The sequence below is a fragment of the Lampris incognitus genome, chromosome 3 (assembly GCF_029633865.1).
Source record: "Lampris incognitus isolate fLamInc1 chromosome 3, fLamInc1.hap2, whole genome shotgun sequence".
NCBI classification, from domain to species: Eukaryota; Metazoa; Chordata; class Actinopteri; order Lampriformes; family Lampridae; genus Lampris; species Lampris incognitus.
Genome location: NC_079213.1, coordinates 69,699,584 through 69,722,288, shown reverse-complemented (window position 1 = coordinate 69,722,288; position 22,705 = coordinate 69,699,584). Strand labels below are relative to the sequence as shown.

Genomic DNA, 22,705 nt, shown 5'->3' with positions numbered 1-22,705 from the left:
TCTGTGCACAGTTCCAGGGTGTAAATTTGCGCTTCTCTGCCACAGCCTATTTCTCATTCAAGCACCATAATAATAGCAAGGTGAGGTTAGCTGAAAAGCCCCCCCACCAAAATTTTAATGCCTGCCTGTTTGATATGCCCTGCATGGTGCCAACCCTGCTCCTAGTTAAAAGTAGGCTAATCATATAATCTTTAAAAAAAAACAACTATTAACTATTTTCAAACCGGCACATACAAATGTCCTCCTGTGTACACCACGCGTTACTAGAGTGCAGCAGTAACTGGCAGATGGTCAGCACATATTGAAATAATGGCATGGAGATACTAGTAGCATCGATCAGCAACATTGTGACAAATGATAATGATACAGCACAACTGTTTCATATTTTCCTTTTGAAGATGCAATCTAAATGTAATCTGAAGTTACTCTTTTCAAGTATTGTAACTGAATATATTACTGATTACATTTAGGACAGTGTGTTCAGTATTCAGGCACTAAACACGTTTCCAAAGTATACTGCCCAACCCTGCTTGTAGTAGGTGTTTGAAAAAAAGACAAAAGCTGAGCATATCTGGAAATGAAAAAAAAAAAAAAACCAGAACAAAATAGTGCGCGAAAGTGCAGATACTATCTATCTGGTTTATTTGTTCCGAGTTGTGTCTGTGTGTTTATGGTGCTAGCTCCTTTGTCCCCCTGTTAACACATTAACACATTAAGATTTTGGATGTGTGCATATGTGCGTATCTGCACCCAGTCACCCAGAAACCCCTTCTCTGTATTGCTTCACAGAGACATTTATGTGCACCTACACAGAAGCATGTACAGTACTTAAGCCTATAGTCAAAACCCTAACTACCCTTTCTACTCTGAGTTTTAACTTGTCCCTCTGTTCATTGCTTTAAAATGCCATCAGATCAATGAAATGTATACTAAAGAACATTTATCTCCAGTGCAATCAATTTCCTCAATGGAATAGTGACGTTTTTTGTTTTATGTAATTGTTTCTGGGAGTCAGGAAATCGCTCTTCAAGTTGTTCAATGATGTTTCAGAGAAACACAGAAGTCTGCTCAGTATTATGGCTGCTATATATATATATATATATATACAGAGCATCTGGAAAGTATTCACACCCCTTTATTTTCCCCACATTTTGTTATGTTACAGCCTTATTCCAAAATGGATTAAATTCCTTTTTTTCTCATCAATCTACATACAATACCCCATAATGACAAAGCGAAAAAGGTTTTGTAGAAATTTTTGCAAATTTATTAAAAATAAAAAACTGAAATATAGCATGTACATAAGTATTCACACCCTTTACTCAATACTTGGTTGAGGCACCCTTGGCAGCGATTACAGCCTCAAGTCTTCTTGGGTATGAAGCTACAAGCTTGGCACACCTATATTTGGGGTAATTCTCCCATTCTTCTCTGCAGATCCTCTCGAGCTCTGTAAGGTTAGATGGGGAGCGTCGCTGCACAGCTATTTTCAGGTCTTTCCAGAGATGTTCAACGGGGTTCAAGTCTGGGCTCTGGCTGGGCCACTCAAGGACATTCACAGACTTGTCCCGAAGCCACTCCTTCGTTGTCTTGGCTTTGTGCTTAAGGTCGTTGTCGTGTTGAAAGGTAAACCTTCGCCCCTGTCTGAGGTCCTGAGCGCTCTGGAGCAGGTTTTCATCACGGATCTCTCTGTACTTTGCTCCATTCATCATTCCCTCGATCCTGACTAGTCTCCCAGTTCCTGCCGCTGAAGAACATCCCCACAGCATGATGCTGCCACCACCATGCTTCACTGTAGGGATGGTATTAGCAAGGTGATGAGAGGTGCCTGGTTTCCTCCAGATGTGACGTTTGGCATTCAGGCCAAAGAGTTTAATCTTGGTTTCATCAGACCAGAGAATCTTGTTTCTCATGGTCTGAGAGTCCTTTAGGTGCTTTCTGGCAAACTCCAAGCAAGTTGCCTTTTACTGAGCAGAGACTTCCGTCTGTCCACTCTACCATAAAGGCCTGATTGGTGGAGTGCTGCAGAGATGGTTGTCCTTCTGGAAGGTTCTCCCATCTCCACAGATAAACGCTGGAGCTCTGTCAGAGTGACCATTGGGTTCTTGGTCACCTCCCTGACCAAGGCCCTTCTCCCCTGATTGCTCAGTTTGGCTGGGCGGCCAGCTCTAGGACGAGTCCTGGTGGATCCAAACTTCTTCCATTTACGAATGATGGAGATGAGACCACTGTGCTCTTCGGGACCTTCAAAGCTGTAGAAATTTTTTTGTACCCTTCCCCAGATCTGTGCCTCGATACAATCCTGTCTCGGCGGTCCACAGACAATTCCTTTGACTTCATGGCTTGGTTTCTGCTCTGACATGCACTGTCAACAGTGGGACCTTATATAGACAGGTGTGTGCCTTTCCAAATCATGTCCAATCAATTGAATTTATCACAGGTGGACTCCAATCAAGATGTAGAAACATCTCAAGGATGATCAGTGGAAACAGGATGAACCTGAGCTCAATTTTGAGTGTCATAGCAAAGGGTGTGAATACTTACATACATGCACTATTTGAGTTTTTTATTTTTAATAAATTTGCAAAAAATTCTCCAAAACCTTTTTCACTTTGTCATTATGGGGTATTGTGTGTAGATTGATGAGAAAAAAAAGGAATTTAATCCATTTTGGAATAAGGCTGTAACATAACAAAATGTGGGGAAAGAGAGGGGGTGTGAATACTTTCCGGGTGCACTGTATATATATATATATATATATATATATATATATATATATATATATATATATATATATATATATATACACACTACCGTTCAAAAGTTTGGGATCACATTGAAATGTCCATATTTTTGAAGGAAAAGCACTGTACTTTTCAATGAAGATAACTTTAAACTAGTCTTAACTTTAAAGAAATACACTCTATACATTGCTAATGTGGTAAATGACTATTCTAGCTGCAAATGTCTGGTTTTTGGTGCAATATCTACATAGGTGTATAGAGGCCCATTTCAAGCAACTATCACTCCAGTGTTCTAATGGTACAATGTGTTTGCTCATTGGCTCAGAAGGCTAATTGATGATTAGAAAACCCTTGTGCAATCATGTTCACACATCTGAAAACAGTTTAGCTCGTTACAGAAGCTACAAAACTGACCTTCCTTTGAGCAGATTGAGTTTCTGGAGCATCACATTTGTGGGGTCAATTAAACGCTCAAAATGGCCAGAAAAAGAGAACTTTCATCTGAAACTCGACAGTCTATTCTTGTTCTTAGAAATGAAGGCTATTCCATGCGAGAAATTGCTAAGAAATTGAAGATTTCCTACACCGGTGTGTACTACTCCCTTCAGAGGACAGCACAAACAGGCTCTAACCAGAGTAGAAAAAGAAGTGGGAGGCCGCGTTGCACAACTGAGCAAGAAGATAAGTACATTAGAGTCTCTAGTTTGAGAAACAGACGCCTCACAGGTCCCCAACTGGCATCTTCATTAAATAGTACCCGCAAAACACCAGTGTCAACATCTACAGTGAAGAGGCGGCTGCGGGATTCTGGGCTTCAGGGCAGAGTGGCAAAGAAAAAGCCATATCTGAGACTGACCAATAAAAGAAAAAGATTAAGATGGGCAAAAGAACACAGACATTGGACAGAGGAAGACTGGAAAAAAGTGTTGTGGACGGATGAATCCAAGTTTGAGGTGTTTGGATCACAAAGAAGAACGTTTGTGAGACGCAGAACAAATGAAAAGATGCTGGAAGAATGCCTGACGCCATCTGTTAAGCATGGTGGAGGTAATGTGATGGTCTGGGGTTGCTTTGGTGCTGGTAAGGTGGGAGATTTGTACAGGGTAAAAGGGATTCTGAATAAGGAAGGCTATCACTCCATTTTGCAACGCCATGCCATACCCAGTGGACAGCGCTTGATTGGAGCCAATTTCATCCTACAACAGGACAATGACCCTAAACACACCTCCAAATTGTGCAAGAACTATTTAGAGCAGAAGCAGGCAGCTGGTATTCTATCGGTAATGGAGTGGCCAGCGCAGTCACCAGATCTGAACCCCATTGAGCTGTTGTAGGAGCAGCTTGACCGTATGGTACGCAAGAAGTGCCCATCCAACCAATCCAACTTGTGGGAGCTGCCCGTTCAAAAGTTTGGGATCACCCAAACAATTTTGTGTTTTCCATGAAAAGTCACACTTATTCACCACCATATGTTGTGAAATGAATAGAAAATAGAGTCAAGACATTGACAAGGTTAGAAATAATGATTTGTATTTGAAATAAGATTTTTTTTACATCAAACTTTGCTTTCGTCAAAGAATCCTCCATTTGCAGCAATTACAGCATTGCAGACCTTTGGCATTCTAGCTGTTAATTTGTTGAGGTAATCTGGAGAAATTGCACCCCACGCTTCCAGAAGCAGCTCCCACAAGTTGGATTGGTTGGATGGGCACTTCTTGCGTACCATACGGTCAAGCTGCTCCCACAACAGCTCAATGGGGTTCAGATCTGGTGACTGCGCTGGCCACTCCATTACCGATAGAATACCAGCTGCCTGCTTCTGCTCTAAATAGTTCTTGCACAATTTGGAGGTGTGTTTAGGGTCATTGTCCTGTTGTAGGATGAAATTGGCTCCAATCAAGCGCTGTCCACTGGGTATGGCATGGCGTTGCAAAATGGAGTGATAGCCTTCCTTATTCAGAATCCCTTTTACCCTGTACAAATCTCCCACCTTACCAGCACCAAAGCAACCCCAGACCATCACATTACCTCCACCATGCTTAACAGATGGCGTCAGGCATTCTTCCAGCATCTTTTCATTTGTTCTGCGTCTCACAAACGTTCTTCTTTGTGATCCAAACACCTCAAACTTGGATTCATCCGTCCACAACACTTTTTTCCAGTCTTCCTCTGTCCAATGTCTGTGTTCTTTTGCCCATCTTAATCTTTTTCTTTTATTGGTCAGTCTCAGATATGGCTTTTTCTTTGCCACTCTGCCCTGAAGCCCAGAATCCCGCAGCCGCCTCTTCACTGTAGATGTTGACACTGGTGTTTTGCGGGTACTATTTAATGAAGATGCCAGTTGGGGACCTGTGAGGCGTCTGTTTCTCAAACTAGAGACTCTAATGTACTTATCTTCTTGCTCAGTTGTGCAACGCGGCCTCCCACTTCTTTTTCTACTCTGGTTAGAGCCTGTTTGTGCTGTCCTCTGAAGGGAGTAGTACACACCGGTGTAGGAAATCTTCAATTTCTTAGCAATTTCTCGCATGGAATAGCCTTCATTTCTAAGAACAAGAATAGACTGTCGAGTTTCAGATGAAAGTTCTCTTTTTCTGGCCATTTTGAGCGTTTAATTGACCCCACAAATGTGATGCTCCAGAAACTCAATCTGCTCAAAGGAAGGTCAGTTTTGTAGCTTCTGTAACGAGCTAAACTGTTTTCAGATGTGTGAACATGATTGCACAAGGGTTTTCTAATCATCAATTAGCCTTCTGAGCCAATGAGCAAACACATTGTACCATTAGAACACTGGAGTGATAGTTGCTTGAAATGGGCCTCTATACACCTATGTAGATATTGCACCAAAAACCAGACATTTGCAGCTAGAATAGTCATTTACCACATTAGCAATGTATAGAGTGTATTTCTTTAAAGTTAAGACTAGTTTAAAGTTATCTTCATTGAACAGTACAGTGCTTTTCCTTCAAAAATATGGACATTTCAATGTGATCCCAAACTTTTGAACGGTAGTGTATATATATATATATATATATATATATATATATATATATATATATATATATATATATATATATATATAAAGTTAGATATCTAGAGATCTATCTTAATATTCCTCTCATTTGTTGAGCACTTCACTTTCATCAACACCATTGACGGCTTCTGAAAGAAAAAAAAAACACTATATAACTTTGTTTAAAGAAACACTCAACGGTAGGGGAAGTGCTCAACAAACAAGGAGCAAAATAATCCAGTGAGTCAAGTAAATTCTTTATGAGACTGTACAAGCCTGTTTCATGCCATAAGCAACCATCAGCTTTCATATATATATGTATGTATGTATGTATGTATGTATGTATGTATGTATGTATATATTAGTAGATATAGAAAGAGAGGGAGCGATAATGTTGAAAATCTTGATTGTTTTCCTTCATATTATACTTCATTTTCCTTCAATCTAACCATACAGCTGAGCCTCAACGAGCCCCATGAGACATGGCTCTGATAGTAATTACTTGTCTTTCTTGTCCGACAACACATTTCAAGAAGTTTGTTTTCAGTTTTGGGGAATCGATAAAAACGCCATCCATTAAATTGGTATATCAGGTGTGCCTCTTGCATGTTCCTCGGGTACATATTTGAACTATCTTGAATTTACTGTGTCCTCAATGATAAGTGCGGGGGCTTGTGGATGTTTTCATGCTTTTATGCTAATGATTTAAAGAACATATTTCTAAAGTCATGGGGAAGCTCCTTAAATTTTGTATGTGAATAAAAGCCCAATGTCTTTAATCTAATTTTGTGTATGTGCAATTATCACAAGAATATTTCTCTAACCCAATTCAATCTTATGACAATAGGAAAACAAAAAAATTGTGTAGCCATTGGGTGCCGTGTCTATCCCACCTTGTTATTGGAGGAGCTGTGCTTCTGCAGGGGCGGGGCGGGGTCTCGACTGGGGCGGTGTGAGCCGTCACTGCTGTCACTCTCGCTGTCTAGGCTGAGCCTGAAGGGGGGCAGGGCAAGGGCAGAGGTCAATCACACACAGACTGATGGAAAGACCACCTCTGTCATACAGCTTAAAATTGGTCCGTTTGTGTGTGTGTGTGTGTGTGTGTGTGTGTAAATGTAAGGGTATTTCAGCTGCACAATGAGGCCATGCTACTCAGGAAAACAAATGATCAGGTTAGAGGCTTTGTTCCCCTAATGTGGTATACCCCCGTGCTGGTAACAACAGAGGAAAAAAAAACACACCCACACACAATCAATTTCAGCAATGTGCATGGGGAAGAAGCAAGGGGAAGACGGACCTGGAGTCCCGGTTGGGGGGATTGGTCTTGACCGGCGTCTCCTCCTCTGAGCTGCTGTCATTGTCATCTGACTCCTCTGACTGGATCTCCTCAACCATGGAACGCAGGGGACCTGAATGTGGGAGCAGGAAGAGATAGGCAAGTGACAAAAAGATTACACTTCCCTGCGGGTTAAATTGCAACGCCATCAACCTCAGCCCAAGAGGAGGCTCAATTCCTCTCACGCTGACTGTGCTCTTCAGTGAAAATGGTTCTGTGGGCTTTTTTCCTTAAAGCAGCCAGCTCAGCAGCTTCTACCTTGTCCTTGTTTCTGTCCCGGCTCGAAGTCGGAGTCAGAACTGGAGTCTGAGCTGGAGCTGGAGTTGGATGGACTGGAAGGAACTGACTGCTGTAGAGGTTGAGGGCAAACAAGAGAGAAGAAAGAGATTGAAAGAGACGTGGATGGGACCACAGAGGTAAATGCAGGCAGGTCATTCTGAACAAGAGGGATACCAGATGTGAGGTTTAGTGGTCACGGGGAAAATCTTTAAAGCATGTCTTTATATCAAAATGTCTTGTAAGAGAGATAAACCATGCCTTTAAGTGTGTTACAGAAAGGACAAATCATGCATCAAAGTTTATGATAGAAAAATAAATCAGTGTGTGAGATAAAACGCTACGTGGACTCTTAACTTGGATCAGACTTGTAGGTAAATGCAGACATAGCATATTTTTGCATGACAAAAGAAACATAAAATCCTTCCGTAAAAAGGCTGTGGCTGACGTAGAGTCTACAGGAGTTAGGCAAATGATGTACAGCCTGAACAGGGGAAAGAAAAAAAACAACAAACAGCAGCCAATCTACCTCTGATTTGGAGGAGGCTTCATCTTCTGAATTTGAGTCATCTGACTCTGGAAGTTTTTTGGGCTCCTTTAGCTCTTGTGTGTCAGTCTTGCCTTTGACCCAACGCCCTTTCTCCTTGGGAGGTTTCTTCTCGGCGTACGGCTGGCTGGCTGCAGACGAGGAGGAGATGCGGGGAGAGGTTCCTGTGAAGCTCCCGCCAGCTGCCCCCTTCAGCCCCTCTGAGCTGCCCTTCTTCTGCTTCTTTGCGCTGGGCTTGGGAGACTCCACCGTGGAGGGCCGCTTCCCCGGGGCTTTAGAATCTGTAGGCCCCCCACCTCCTCCTCCTCCCCCACCGCCCCCTCCTTTTGGGGACATGCTTTCCATCTTGGCCTCCTTCAGGGTGAGTTTAGGCTCCTTGAAAGCGGCCTTGGGCAGGACCTTGCCCTCCTCTTTCACTTTGATCTCCGCCGGCTTCTTAGATGAGGATGAGGAGGAGGAAGAAGGATCGCGTCCACTCTTGCCGCCTCCGTCGCGATCGCTGTCCCCTTTGGAGGTGGCCTTACTCTCAGAGTCTTTGCGGGGCCGTTCGCGGTGCTCCTTGGTCAACTTGTGGGGTTTTGGTCCTTTGCTACTTCCACCACTGCCCTCTTTACTGGGCTCCTAGGGAGGAGAGGACCATCAGCATTGTGATTTTAACTACCGTGCGCTCAAAGCTTAGGGCCCACAGAAAAACAAATGTGCTACATCTCCTGCACATGTAGACAAGAAGGCAGACAAAACAGACCAAAAGGCTCTAGATGGTGGACAACTTCAACTAACCAAGATAGTAACTCAAACACAAGCAAGTCAAAGAGCGAGCTGAAGTTTGTAACACACAGTTGTTATACTCTAGGAAGCATGAACTGGAAATCCTATTATCCACTGTAGCCCTGGAGATGATTCCATTAGATCATTAGTGATCATGAGTAGGGAAAAACAGAGGACGCCAACATCAGCTGTATTCAGACGTGCACTGCAAACCTGAAGTTACTTAGACATTACCTGGTGGATGGTATCATTTAGATTTTAACGTTAGTACTACTCTTACCAATATTGCTTATCAATCTGGTAATTTAACGGTACTCTTATCGGTTCTTTTTGTTATTCTTTTTAAGCGGAATAAAACAAAACAAAAACAGAATCAACATTGCTTTACTCGCTCATTAATTTTAATCATTAAGCTATGTTTGTATAATTTGGTTAACTCCGTGTGGGCTTTAGGCTGCTAGCATATGTAACATACCTGAGGTGGATGGGACAGGGAGAGATGAACTACGAGCTAGGCAGTTGTACATTTCTCCACGTGTATTTGATGCAGGTTCACTACATGTTTTGAAAGATTGCTTGTGTTTCCGCCCTTACATGTAAAAGACTTGTATTTGGGGCAATGAACATTGTCAGGATCGACTCTAGTTCACTGCTCCACCTGCTCTGCTGATCCGGGGAGGGCCGCAGACTACCACATGCCACCTCCGACACATGTGGAGTCGCCAGCTGCTCCTTTTCACCTGACAGTGAGGAATTTGCCAGGGGGATGTAGCGCCAGTTCCCCCTGCCCCCTGAACAGAAACCCTGACCGACCAGAGGAGGCGCTACTGCAGCGATCAGGACACATACCCACATCAGGCTTCCCACCCGCAGACACGGCCAATTGTTTCTGTAGGGACACCCAACCAAGCCGGAGGGAACACGGGGATTCAAGCCGGCGATCCCCGTGTTGGTAGGCAACAGAATACACCGCTATGCTGTCCGGACACCCCATAACCAGACTTTTGACCGGTTAGTTCTCTCTCCGGCATTGTCACTAAGAGCAGGCTCTGTGTGTGTGTGTGTGTGTATGTGTGCAAGAGAGAGAGAGAGAGGCAGAGAGCTGACCCTGCCGGTACAGGAATAGCGAAAAGGCATCAGACAAATGTCTTAATCTTATTGCAAATTAGAAACAGAGTTGATGCAATAAAAAGTGCAAGAAAACGTTTATGTAGCCTATTTATTTTCTTAATTTCTCAGAACCGTTAACGTCGGAGCTTATCAATTCTATGGTCTTTAATAATTTAGCACCAGTACCCATTTAATACTGGGTTTCGGTACCCACCCCTACCGGTGGAGCTGTATACGATAACACAATTGTCTGAATTAAACGGACAGCACATTAAACAGACTTTATCCACCCAGCTCCCAAGTACAAAGTCCATCTAATGTCCAACTGAGCCCATATGAGACTAGAGCAGGTTATTATCCAGAGTATTCACAGAGAGTGAGTGGGCGTGCTGATAACGTTTCTATCATGCAAATGGAACAAAACTGTACCAGTCATTATGGGTTTTTTTTTCAGTCTTTTGTTGATATTGCGGGTACATCCGAATACATGTAGTATTGATATCAATGCAAAAACAGTCATCATTACAGATGAGTCGGTAGCCTTGTCCATCATCTCCGTCATCCCCGTTTTGTCCTGCCTCCTGCACGCTCTACCCAGGCGCCAACCCTCACCTAAAACAAACGGAGTACTTCCAGTAGGGGAGAACGTGTCTCACATGGCTTATCTTCTGTTGGGTTAATTAGCATTAGACGTGTGAAAGAGCAACGCCGGACAATGCCTGGGTCCGATTTTGCGGACACTGTCCGAAGTTCATATGTGAAATTGGCTATACATGTGGTTTAACGTCGTTTGAAACAAAGTTTGTGTGGGTGCAAAAACCACATCAGGTCTCTCCAGGAGAACATAAGAACTTAAAACTCTCACCCAACTGTAGCAGCATGTATTCCAAAAACTTGGTAGCCAGAGCAGTTTCTATCCACAACTCTCGTGCAGACACAAAGTGCTTACCGTGGATTCTTAGTGTTTCGGACAGTAACTATGTCTGGAAACACACTAACAGGCATCATGTTTCAGGGAAGTTAATTAATTTAATCAGAAACAGAGAAAAGAAAAAGAAATGTTTTGAACAGCTTAAATCCTAGTCTGGATTTGTTTGAGCCAAGGATGTATATACCGGTCTTTCCCAGGGACAAAGACTAAAACTTGACCATAATAAGCAAGGTTATTTAGTAAAACCTTAGTAACGCGTTGTGTCTGACCAGTTCAGCATGTTTTAGGTTGGGGTTAATCTATCACTGAGTCAAAGACTACTGGTTTGTAATTGTGATAATTTATAAGCAAAATCTGATTTGTGATATGTCAGTACATGTGCACATGGTTCAAGAGATTGGGAGGTTGGAAAATAAATCAAGGGTTTTAGGAATCACTTTGATATGCTTTAATAGGATGGAAAGGACTAGCTATAAGGACAAGTTTAAATTTTGTCTCTACACTGGAGGAAGCACAAGATATTATATACACTCAAGACTTAAATATTACACACAAAAACCCCAATATTCAATTACTTATTCTCAAAGGAAAAGCACTACTCCCCCCCACCCAAGTATGATAACCTTCCCAGAAAACTACTTTTGTAGAGCAGTATTCTTGAAGACCACAACCTTGGCAAAGGAAAATAGATTCTGGATTGGCACTTGATTCTGGACTTAGTAAATCATTTCCAATGTGTATCATTTTACAACAGCGTTGACAATGTTGACATTTACAACAAAATGTCTGGCATATTCCTTGATATAACTGAGCTATGATATGACTAATTTGTTCCGAGTGTGTGATGCCATATTAAAGGAGCTAAGCTAAATGAGTGAGCAGTTAAAAAGCCAGTTAGTATGCTAAATAGGGGTCATCATGAATGATACTATACTGGATGCAGGAGATGGAAACAGCCAGCGTTATAGGTGGAGCCCTTTTAGTGTGACAGTTAAAGATATGTACAAAACCAAGCAGGCAATATAACCAACCTTTGACACGTGTGAGGTCTTTGTCTTCTTAGGGTCAGAGAAGGCAGAGAGGGGAATGGTAGGGAGCATGGGATAGTCTGGACTAGGCCTTGACATGGCTTCAGCCCCCTCTGGAACCACCATTACCTGCAGGAAAAAAATGGAATAAAGGCTAAAGTCAACATTGTGGCCAATCATAGAATCACAAAGGCAGCTCTGTTTTTTTTCCTTTTCCCTTTTTTTTTTAAACATTTACATTGTAGTTGCTTTAGCCTTTCATCAAGACAGGCTAGCAATCAGCCAGTGAATCAGGTAGCCTCACCCCTCCAGCCTTGACCAGTTTCCTCCTGAACTCTTTGGTGGGGTTGTTGAAGGTGAGCTTCTCACAGCGCAGGTGGTTTACAGGGGGGTTTCCCTCCAAGTTAAGGAACAAGTCGTAGTTGAAGAATACCTTCTTTGGCTCCTCCTGAATAGAATAGAATAGAAATAGGACTTAAAGTAATTGGCAAATTAAAAAAACAAAAAACCCTTAATTCCAATGCAAAAAAGTTATGTAACATAAAGTAATTTGTGTTCATCTTTTTGCATATCAACCTTGGATACAAATGCACAGCCCACCCCTATGCCTATGTATTTCCCAACATATGATAAAAGCTAACTGGGGCCTTTGTGGCATCTGGCCAGATCTTATCAACCTCAGGGTATCAGCTGCCCAACAGTAAGAGAACAAACCATCAACCTGGAAGTCAACAAGACAGACAGGCATACCTGGAACCTGCACCCTGATAAGAAAAAAGGTGGTGGTGGTGGTGGTGTGTGTGTGTGTGTGTGTGTGTGTGTGTGTGTGTGTGTGTGTGTGTGGGGGGGGGGTTATCTTAAAGTTCAGAGGCTAACATTCCTGCGAGAAGTTCAGCATTATGAGAGCAAATAGTAGGGAATTAGCAAATAACCTGAATGACTGTTACATACCTAAGCAGTATAAGCAGAGAGACAATGAAAGCTAAGGTAGAGGGAATAAAAACATGATTTCATGCATAATAACAAATGCATGTTGTGTCCCCTCTTCACCGATTTTATGTGAACATCCAGTCAAGTGAAGCGCTTTGTATGTAAAAAGTTGCTTGGCTAACAAAAAGTTTCTGATGTCCCTTTGAAAATAGGACAAGTGGTAGATATGCTTTTGTTCCTTATTGTTGCAACTTTTTCCTGCTGTTTCCGATTTTCAATTCTGATGAAGAAAATTTCACTGAGAGCGTGAACTGTCAGTTGTATGGCTGGATGTATGCACGAGAGTGCAGTCTACGTGTTGAAGAGAAGTGCAGCAACTTCTACACACTCCATCAGCATAACCTTCAACGTATGATGTGAATGGATTTGCTCTTGTTATTCTAGCTCAATGTATTTAAACACTTAAGGACAGTTTGTGTAAACTTATTATTCTTTCCCTTGAGGGGCAAGAGAGATAGCCCAAAAGGAATATGTTTCCAAAGCCACACTGCATTCTGACTGGGTGACAAGATTGCACCTGACAACAATTGTTTGACTGTTGGAGAACATGTTAATACAGCTGTTCAAAATCAGGCTCATGAACCACCACATAGGTGCTTTACCTATTTAAATCTGAATTTTGTTCAGTAGATTTGTTTCAGTCAACATGTCTTTCAGAGCAACTGTAAGCACTAACTGTACATAACAGTGTAACGCAGGGGTCGGCAACCTATGACACGCGTGCTCACAGTGGCACGCAGGGACAATAACAAGGGCACATGGAACAATTCAATAAAAAACTTTTTTTTTTATAAAAACAATCTTTAGTATAAAATATAGCCTAACGGTGAACTAAGTGAGGTAGTAAAAATAAGTGAGGTAGCAACAAAACAACTCAACTCAAAATAATACTGAAATAATTAGTCTCAAAATACATCATTGTTTTTGACAGCAAGAAAGCGCACACAATTGACGTGGTCTAATCATCTCCCTCCTCCTCCTCCCTCTCCCTCTGACCTACCGACAAGCGCAGCATTACAGCGGTAGTGAAAACATTGGATAGCTAGCTAGCTAGCTTTCTTTTTTGCTTTATATCAAGAACAACTAATGATGGCAGAGGCAAAACAAAAAACAAAAAGCAGGTTGTCTAATATTCGTCTCTTTCGGCCATCTTGGACAAACGAATTCAAATTTGAAACAAAGCATGAGAAAAACTTCAAAGATAAGACTGATAAAGCTGAATCAATCCAGAGGGCAGCGGCCCGGTACGGGAAGCAGAGCAGCGTGTTTACAACCCGATGTGCCGCCAAAAACCCAAGCTAGAGGGCAGCTATATAAAGTTGCGAAGTGCATTGCTTAACATGGGTAGCCATTCTCCGATGTAGAGTATATAAAGGAGGCTTTCCTCAGCAGGTCGAAGGTCATATTTAATGGGTTACCAAACAAAGACACGATCATCAACAAGATCTAAGAAATGCCTGTTTCTGCGAGAACTGTAGAGAGGCGCATTACAGATATGGCTGAAAACGTCAGGCACCAGCAAACGCTTGCATTGAAAGATGCATCGGTTTTCAGCGTAGCTCTTGATGAGCGTGGATGTAAACGATATTCTACATCTAGCGGTGGTTACCAGATATTGTGACAAACAAGGGTCACACTAAATCCGTAAAATTTAATTAATTTTCTTTTTTATCTTAGTAATTTTCATACATTTGCACAAATAATAAAGTGTGTGTGTGTGTGTGTGTGTGTGTGTGTGTGTGTGTGTGTGTGTGTGTGTAGCACAGATGTTTTGGCATGTGGAATCTAGACTGGGAGACAAGCAGCAGCTGAAATAAATAAATAAATAGATAAATGCGTACTATGAAAATGAACTGGCACTCAGCCCTGTGAACTTTTAAGTGGCATGGGACATCCAAAAGGTTGCTGAGCCCTGGTGTAGCATATAAAACACCCCACCAAGATGTAGTTACACTCTCTCAACTATATGGAAGCCCAACCACTGATCAGTATTTAGCATTACTTTTTTTTTAGGAATAATAACTGGGTATTTTTTTCATTAACTCGCACAGCACTTGCAGTTTTTCAATTTAATTTTTCTATCAATCCAGTTTGAAACAAAAACATCCCGGCTTTTTGAGTAGTACACTAATGAAAACATGAACCACTTACAAATTATGTAAATGTAATCAAACAGCAACAAAAAAAACAATAACAACTACCAAATCAATTGGAATACCAAATATAATGGAACGTTCAAAGAGTATCATAACAATGCCATACATCACACACGCACCAGACACACAATCACTCACATGACACTAAAGGCTAAAATAAGCCAAGTCAAAAAATGCTAAACGGACTCAGCCAAAGTTGTAACGTTATGGACTTAACGTGTAGAGCGGAACGCACACAAAAGTGCATTTCTTAGAGAAATTTTTTGTTCTGAATCTGGACAACACTTATGCTGTTGCAGCGGCGCTTTCAAGCCAACCACTGCTCAAAATAGAATTCAGGCAATTTCCCACAACTGTCACCACGACAGTTCATCATTAAGAATGGGGAATTAAAATTTTTTTTTAACCATACAACGGTCGTTTTGTAACTTTTTAAGAACATCCAAACACCAATGGAGAATCCTATCCTACTATCCGTATGTTTGCGATTGTGTGGTGCCAAGAGTTAGTTGCAAGAACACTCGATAGCCTTTTAATTCAACTTTGGGCAAAAGCTAGAGAAGCAAGGGAAACCTAAACCGAGGACAAAATAAACCAGGTGACAGTGGTTCCTAGCCTGAGGGATAGTCTGGCCCTCATACAGGAGTGGAGCAGCCAGATCTTTGTCTCACCTGCTATTTCTCAAATGAAAAGAGGGCAGTTCAAACGCCCCAAGTATTTCTCAGACAGTATACAGTAAATCAAACAGGAAAAGAGCAGAAAGTAGACAACGCGTGTCTGACATTCTAGTGTAAGAAGTTGGGTTGTTGTGAAGCGTCTAGTGTGTTGGTGTAGTGTTCTGTGCCTGTCACGTCTCACTCTCAACCTTCCCCGCTGGCTAGCAGAAATGTGAACAGGAGAGCCAAGCACGTAAGTCTCTCCCTGCCAGTACATAGCCTCTCCAACAGCAAGCCCTACGTAGTGTGCCTCCTCGTGGCGGCACACGGTAACTGGATACACATTGGACCTTAGCTGAACTACAAGGGACTCGGAGGAGGTCTGGCCCCTAGACGTGCGGTACGCAGGCCCACTAGTGTGTGGATATTCCCTGATGCCCATGAACCAGCCCCCAGCTATGGGTTAAAAAGTGCCACTGCTTAGTGGATACCTCGGGAGAGGAATAGGCTACAGGAATAAACCCCTACAGAAAATCAACATCTACAGTGCTGGGTTTTTTTTTTTGGTGTTTTTCTTATCTATTTTAAGTCGGAGAGTACCGCTGGTGTCGTGTGTGGCTGCCGCTTCTCCCTCTCATAGCCGCCTTCCCATCCACCCCTGTATGTTTGTGTTATGTTTATCTGTTGTCTTGTTTCACCCCATCTATTGTAAAGCAACTTTGAGAGTTAGAAAAACGCTATACAAGTTTGATTTATTATTATTAATATTTTGACAGCATGGCACAAGCTGGGCTCTGAACTCATGTAACCAGAGCACCTGTGCATCCAACTAGATGGATGAAGTGGCCTAATCCATCTTACCTTGTTCTTGAAGTAGACTTCAATAGGCATCAGGAAGCCTGCGTAGCCTGATTCCTCTACTTTGTACGGTGGCTCCTTACATACTGCAGATAGAAAACCATATAGACATATATGTCAATATTTCCAATTGTTACACCATGGCTGTATGTTAACCTTTTTTGGACAGTAGCATCAGTGCTAGTAAGGTAAAAACTCTAGCACCAAGAAAAATTGCACAGCACAAATATCAATGTTTTTGAGAGATTAGAAAGGCTGTAGTTTCACAAAAAATATTTGGTGCCATTTTTTTCAAGAGGAGATTCCACAATCTCCTGACAACCATATTTACTTTGTCAAGAGAATAAATAATATCTCAAACAGGAAATTGACTTGCTAGACACATCAATAGACAGACTCAGTAGGGTGGAGAGCATGTCTGAGGTATGAATCATCAACATGTCATGTTTTTCTAATCAACACCTGAAACAGGCTGAAATAGCTTCATGCCTTTCTGTCATGGCTTCCTATGACCCACATTAGTGTCTGCCCTTAAAGAAAACAGCGAGCCAGCGTCCAACGAATCAGCAGCATAACTCAAAAATAAACCAGTCAGTGGCACCTGCTTGTGTGTATTATTTCATAGTACACATAAGCACATCACTGGGTAAACAATCAACAATTCACCCTGTCAACTCTCACGTGCGTACACATGCGCAAATGAAAATAAAATTATCAACTGAGTTAATCTATGCACTGCATGTACTGTCACAGTCACTTAAGAGCCCGGTGACATTGTAAATTACATAGCTGACCAGGGATAAACAAAGTTTGTTATCTGAGATAATGGAAAAAAGAACATGCCATCACAAAAAAGACCTGTATATATTACACACACACACACACACACACACACACACACACACACACACACACACACACACACACACACATATATGTATAATTCAGTGATTGAACTAAATTCTTTATGAGACAGTACAGGCCTGTCCCATACTGTAAGCAGTCATCAGCTGTTTATGAGAATATGAGACCACAGCTTTTCTCATCATTCATAAATGAAAACTAAGTATCTCTTCACTGTCTCATTACTGCATTATGGAATACATCTCCCACAATGCATTCAATTGCTCATCTTGAGAAGGAAAGTCATGTTGAACTTTAATTGCTGCACAATAATAAAACTCATCTGAACCAACCAATCTTTCACATGGGTGTGATGGCAAAATCTTTTTTCATACAGTATATTTTTTGATTGCAAATGTTACTTTACAGTCACACTGCAACGCTGTAGTTAAGAGTGTTGTTCAGCTCTCATTATTGTCATTACGGAAAAACTAATTGCGGCCTAGATTATATTCAGGGACACCAAAACATTATGGTGACAGTTCTAATTAATCAGCGAGTTTCAACATGTAGACTTGTTCAGTAAGTCACACCAGAAAAATGACACCATTTGCTGCTTTGTGTTGCATTGACCAATAAGAAGGACAGAAATGTTAGAGGTAAGGTGTAACATGGAATATTCCACCCCTGTTTGTGTGTGTGTTCACGTTTCCCCACCCCAGTGTATGTGTGTTCAAATGTTTTGCTCTCTCTACTCTTACTGTACCTCTCTTGGGCTTGGGGAAGCTCTCATGCAGACGGAAGACGACCTTATCTACAAAGTGCTGGATGTCGCCGGTCTCTGGCCCTCGGACAAAAACCATCCAGTCGTGGGTAAAGCCCTCTGATGTCACCTTCTTCCTCAGCTGGGCTCTATGACCCAACTCTAGCTTCACCTGAACTGTGCACTGCAAAGGGATAAGGAAACAATACAAAGAAGGTGAAATATAATGGTCGAGAAAGGCCTCAGTCAAGGGGGAACTTTGACAAGCATGGCCCACAACACTAACATAACATGAGGCAATACTAAATTGTGTTTTGCGGAGACATAAGGATAAAAAAAGACCAAAGAATAAAGCCCCTTTCCTTCAAATATTAAAAATTAAGGCTAAATCATATTAGTTGTGCATTATCTTAAGCTTGTGACATTTCATTAATATCTCACTGTCCAGCCATACTTAACACAGTGCATAGTACAATCTTACTATTGGTGTAAACAGCAAGACAAGGACACAAAGCAAAAATCAAAACATTTCCCTCTTGTCTATAAATTAACTTGAAGATTCAGAATTTACTTAATACTGAGGCAGTGGTCATGCCAGCAGGAACATTGCAATAGTGTTCTGGATAGATGGTTAAAGCACAACATATATATCCTTCGATACATACCACCATAGCATTCCTTGGTTGAATAAGTTAGAGTGCACATATGTGCATTCAATGACACATACCCAATAAGCAAAGACACAAATTGTATTTACAATTATGCATGTTAAGTTTAAGTTACATGCTTCGATGGATCAATACAACGAAAAGACGTTTAAAAAAGTAACACAGAAATGGAGAGAAATATAGCTCCAGAGTAAATTTGCTCAAAATTATTGATGACTTGGGATTGGTATTATGTTCTTACTGGTACAAGGGAGACCTGACACCAGCTATCTTCAAAATTATTACTTGTAGTAAATCTCTGACTTGGATATCTCTTGTGTAGTGATGCCAAATTAGCATACAATGAAAGGAAACGACAAAAAGATGTAAATCATTATACCGTTTTTCAAAATTGGAGCACGATTATGCCCTTATGCCCTCTAGATATTTTTTATATCCATTTAGGACGACATATATTTAGGACTCTCCGGCGCTGCATGGCAGCTGCCCACTGCTCCTTGCTACACAGCTAGGTTAGGTTAAATGCAGAGCAGAATTTTCCCATGGGGATCAATAGAATATATCAAATCAAATACGTTAACAATGCAATGATTTATTATCTTTTTCAGGGGCTTTAGCAACAGAGATACTGATCTTGGAGTGTGTTAGTCAATGTTAGTTTCACTTTCTATTCGATGTAAAATCTCAAGTTAACATGGTGTATACATAGCTTGCTATGAAGAGCCCAAAGAAAGGAAGACATTCTTCTGTGATTTCTGATTTTGCCACGAACAAAACTCCACATTGTTATTATTGCGTGTCGTGCTCAGTACTTGGTCTGGACAGTTAAATTTAAGACAGGTATTAAGAAGTACCCTGTGCAATGGGATTGATGAGTTGCCGAAGCCAACAGACATCAAAATGTTTACCAAAAATAAGGGTATGTTATTGGGCTACCACTTATTTCAAAGAACAATGATAGGAGTGGGACAACCAAATGACATAGTGCTGATTGGTGTGGTGGCAATCAGGATGGCTAGTGAAGAGGCTTTGGAGTTGAAGTGGGGAGAGGAACGAGGGGGGAGACAAGAGAGGGCAGAAAAGGCACTTTATGTCCAAACGAGGACTGAAGAATGTGGGGATTTGGCCCCTTCACTGAGCTGCTCGTGAGTTGAGACTGAGTGGGGGGATTAGAGGGGACAGGATTGAGATGAGCTGGTCTGGCACTCTCAGGCTGGCTAACTCTGTCTCTCTCACACACACACACACAATCTCTCACACGCCTCCCCTGCCTGGCATTTCGCCCAGCCATTCTGTGGCAGTAATGCCCTTAAAACTTCAGACTCCACCACACCCTCTGTTGGCAGCCATGGAGTCCCTCCAATCACCCACCACCCCCTTCGAGGACCCCTCTGGCAACGGCAGCACCAAATCAGAGATGTGATAAGGACAGCACAAAAAGCAGGAAATAATGGGGGGGGGGGCAATAAAGGAACAATAAAGGAACAATAGAGCACAATAAAAGTAATCTTCTTTAGAAGGTAATGGTAAACGTAAATGCCAAAACCTGGATTACTTGTGAGGGGTATAATGATGCAATTTGATGTCTACATAACAACATTCTCTATAAGTACTAATGAGAACCTAAGAGTTGGGGAGTTGGGACCATACTCATCAGGAGAAGAAAACTTTATCACAAACCATGAAGATGGTAATGTATACACTATATACATACATATATACACACACACACACACATATATATAGATAATATCCAGTGAGTCAAGTAAATTCTTTATGAGACAGTACAAGCCTTTTTCATGCCATAAGCAACCAGCTATTGATTGATTGTGATGATTGCTTATGGCATGAAACAGGCTTGTACCGTCTCATAAAGAATTTATTTGACTCACTGGATTATTTTGCTCCGTATTTGTTGAGCACTTTCCCTACTGTTGAGTGTTTCTTTTAACAGTTATATATATATGTATACACACACACACACACACACACACACACACACACACACACACACACACACAAACACATTATATATCTATAATCCTGTACATTTTAAACAGTAGAAACTGAAATTTTGCTGAATTGAACAGATTCAGAGAGGACAGACAAAAGAAAATTAGTCACAATGAAAAGCCTCTCAGTCCTTTTTCAGACAATATCAAATGGACAAAATGGCAAAACTTATTCATACAGCTAACCTCCATCAAAGCCACTGCAGGGGAGATAAAAACAGACCGCCAGCAGCCCCCAGCCAGCATCTCGCACACACACATGCATCCACACCCACCCACCCACCCACACACACACACACACACACACACACACACACACACACACACACACACACACACACACACACACACACACACACACACACACACACACACACACACACACATTCTTCCAACTGAAGGGAAATGCTAGTTTTGGCAGACCGGCTGGCTTGCACGAAAACAATGAACCCCCACGTGCCATGTAAAAAACACCCCTCATGACCAAGTTAATCTGTGCCAAAAAAATCTGAGAGTCTCCTTTGAAGAGGACACACAAACAAAAGGAGCCAAAATGTAACCGCATCCCTGTCTCCTTTAAAAGCATCGCTACAGCAGTTGTGTTTTGATGATGAGACCACTGGAAGGTTCTAGCTAAATCCTCAGACACACCCAGCCATATCTATCTCAGGGACAACACAAAAATAAGGACAATCAAGTTACTTGTATCAGAAATGGGTCAATACTTCAATTCTAACCATCAATGAAATGAGGGGGAGGGAGGGATTACCCTCAGTCTGCCTACAGCACCCGCATCAAACGCTTCATGAAAAGATTGGGAGGTGCTATACACATGTGCTTAGCTATGCATTCGAAGAGATTTTGCCCAGTTTGCTTAAAAAGATCCTTACACTTCTTCTCAATACAAAAGAGGAAAGGACAGGCCCAAAGAAAGGGGACTTATGGTATATGAGTGCCTTAAGAAAAAAACCTTAAAAGTCTTCCACAAGTATAAAAAGGGGTACGTTCAAAAAAAAAAAGAAAAAAAAGGGCCCGATCTGACTGGTCTTTCAACTCGTGACGTGTTGTGGAATTCCACCGTTCGCATAGACGTAGGACTTCAAAGGGGGACAACACAGGACAGGGACTAGTTCCAAGAACTTGCACACTACATAGCTGCGTGTGGCCTAACCGTCTTAACTATAGCCTTTGCAAGAGCATGCACTCTCTCATCCCGAGCCCATATTTCCCCGGACTATGAATATAAAGCCAACACTGTCGGGATGATGTTTGGAATATAAGCACATTGTCAACAATGTGCTTAACGTTTGAAACGATCAGTTAAATGTGACGCAAAGGCAGACGGTTTCCATATTATAACGTTCATGGTTTTAACGGCGGAAAAAAAGAAGCTCTACTTTCACTTGTAATTTCACACTGTTCGTAGTAAGATACACCACCCTGCATCTCCACCCCAACCTGGAAAAGGGCAATCTTTTCCACCGGCGCCTTATAGCTGCGGCTTAGCTTAGCCAAGGGCCGATACACACTCCTCGTAGATTGGGCTAGCCTAGCTTGGACTTCGAGTAAAACCCAGAGTCAAATTTGACTTGGAGCTGGTTTATCACGAACACGTGGATTTAAACAAAACAAAAAACAAAAACAAAAACTTCGCAGGGCAGAATTAAAAAAAAAGCAGAGGCAAATCTCTTTGTGTGTCCCGTTGTACAGCTATGCGATGGTGCTGAATGGCAGTGCACTAAATACCGATGTATGAGTGGCCAGCTAGCATAGCTTGCGAGCCAACCAACTAGGAGTTCATTAGCGGCTGAGGCAAAAAAAAAAAAATTCTGGCTAGCAGAGGGAAAATGCATTTTCATCCGGGCGCAGCCTTCTAACGTTTAGTCCGTGAAAGTTACAAAATGGAGAAAATGGAACACAAACACCACCGTACCTGGTTCTCCATGGTTCTCTGGCTTCAGTGATTGTTTCTATTTATTTACAGCGGTGTTTTCGTGAACGTCTTCCCA

General features: G+C 41.9%; 1 protein-coding gene across 1 annotated transcript in view; it reads right to left on the bottom strand.

Annotated features, from left to right (window-relative positions):
* Positions 1 to 22,705, bottom strand: part of mllt1a (MLLT1 super elongation complex subunit a) — a 24,010-nt gene extending 1,305 nt beyond the window's left edge. The window contains exons 1-9 of the mRNA XM_056276786.1: positions 22,630 to 22,705; positions 18,020 to 18,200; positions 16,414 to 16,496; positions 12,055 to 12,198; positions 11,754 to 11,879; positions 7,896 to 8,534; positions 7,349 to 7,439; positions 7,052 to 7,163; positions 6,648 to 6,747 (exon numbers count right to left, since the gene is read on the bottom strand). Coding sequence (XP_056132761.1) covers positions 6,648 to 6,747; positions 7,052 to 7,163; positions 7,349 to 7,439; positions 7,896 to 8,534; positions 11,754 to 11,879; positions 12,055 to 12,198; positions 16,414 to 16,496; positions 18,020 to 18,200; positions 22,630 to 22,641 — 1,488 coding nt within the window. The 5' untranslated portion in view covers positions 22,642 to 22,705. The remainder of the gene's footprint in view (positions 1 to 6,647; positions 6,748 to 7,051; positions 7,164 to 7,348; positions 7,440 to 7,895; positions 8,535 to 11,753; positions 11,880 to 12,054; positions 12,199 to 16,413; positions 16,497 to 18,019; positions 18,201 to 22,629) is intronic.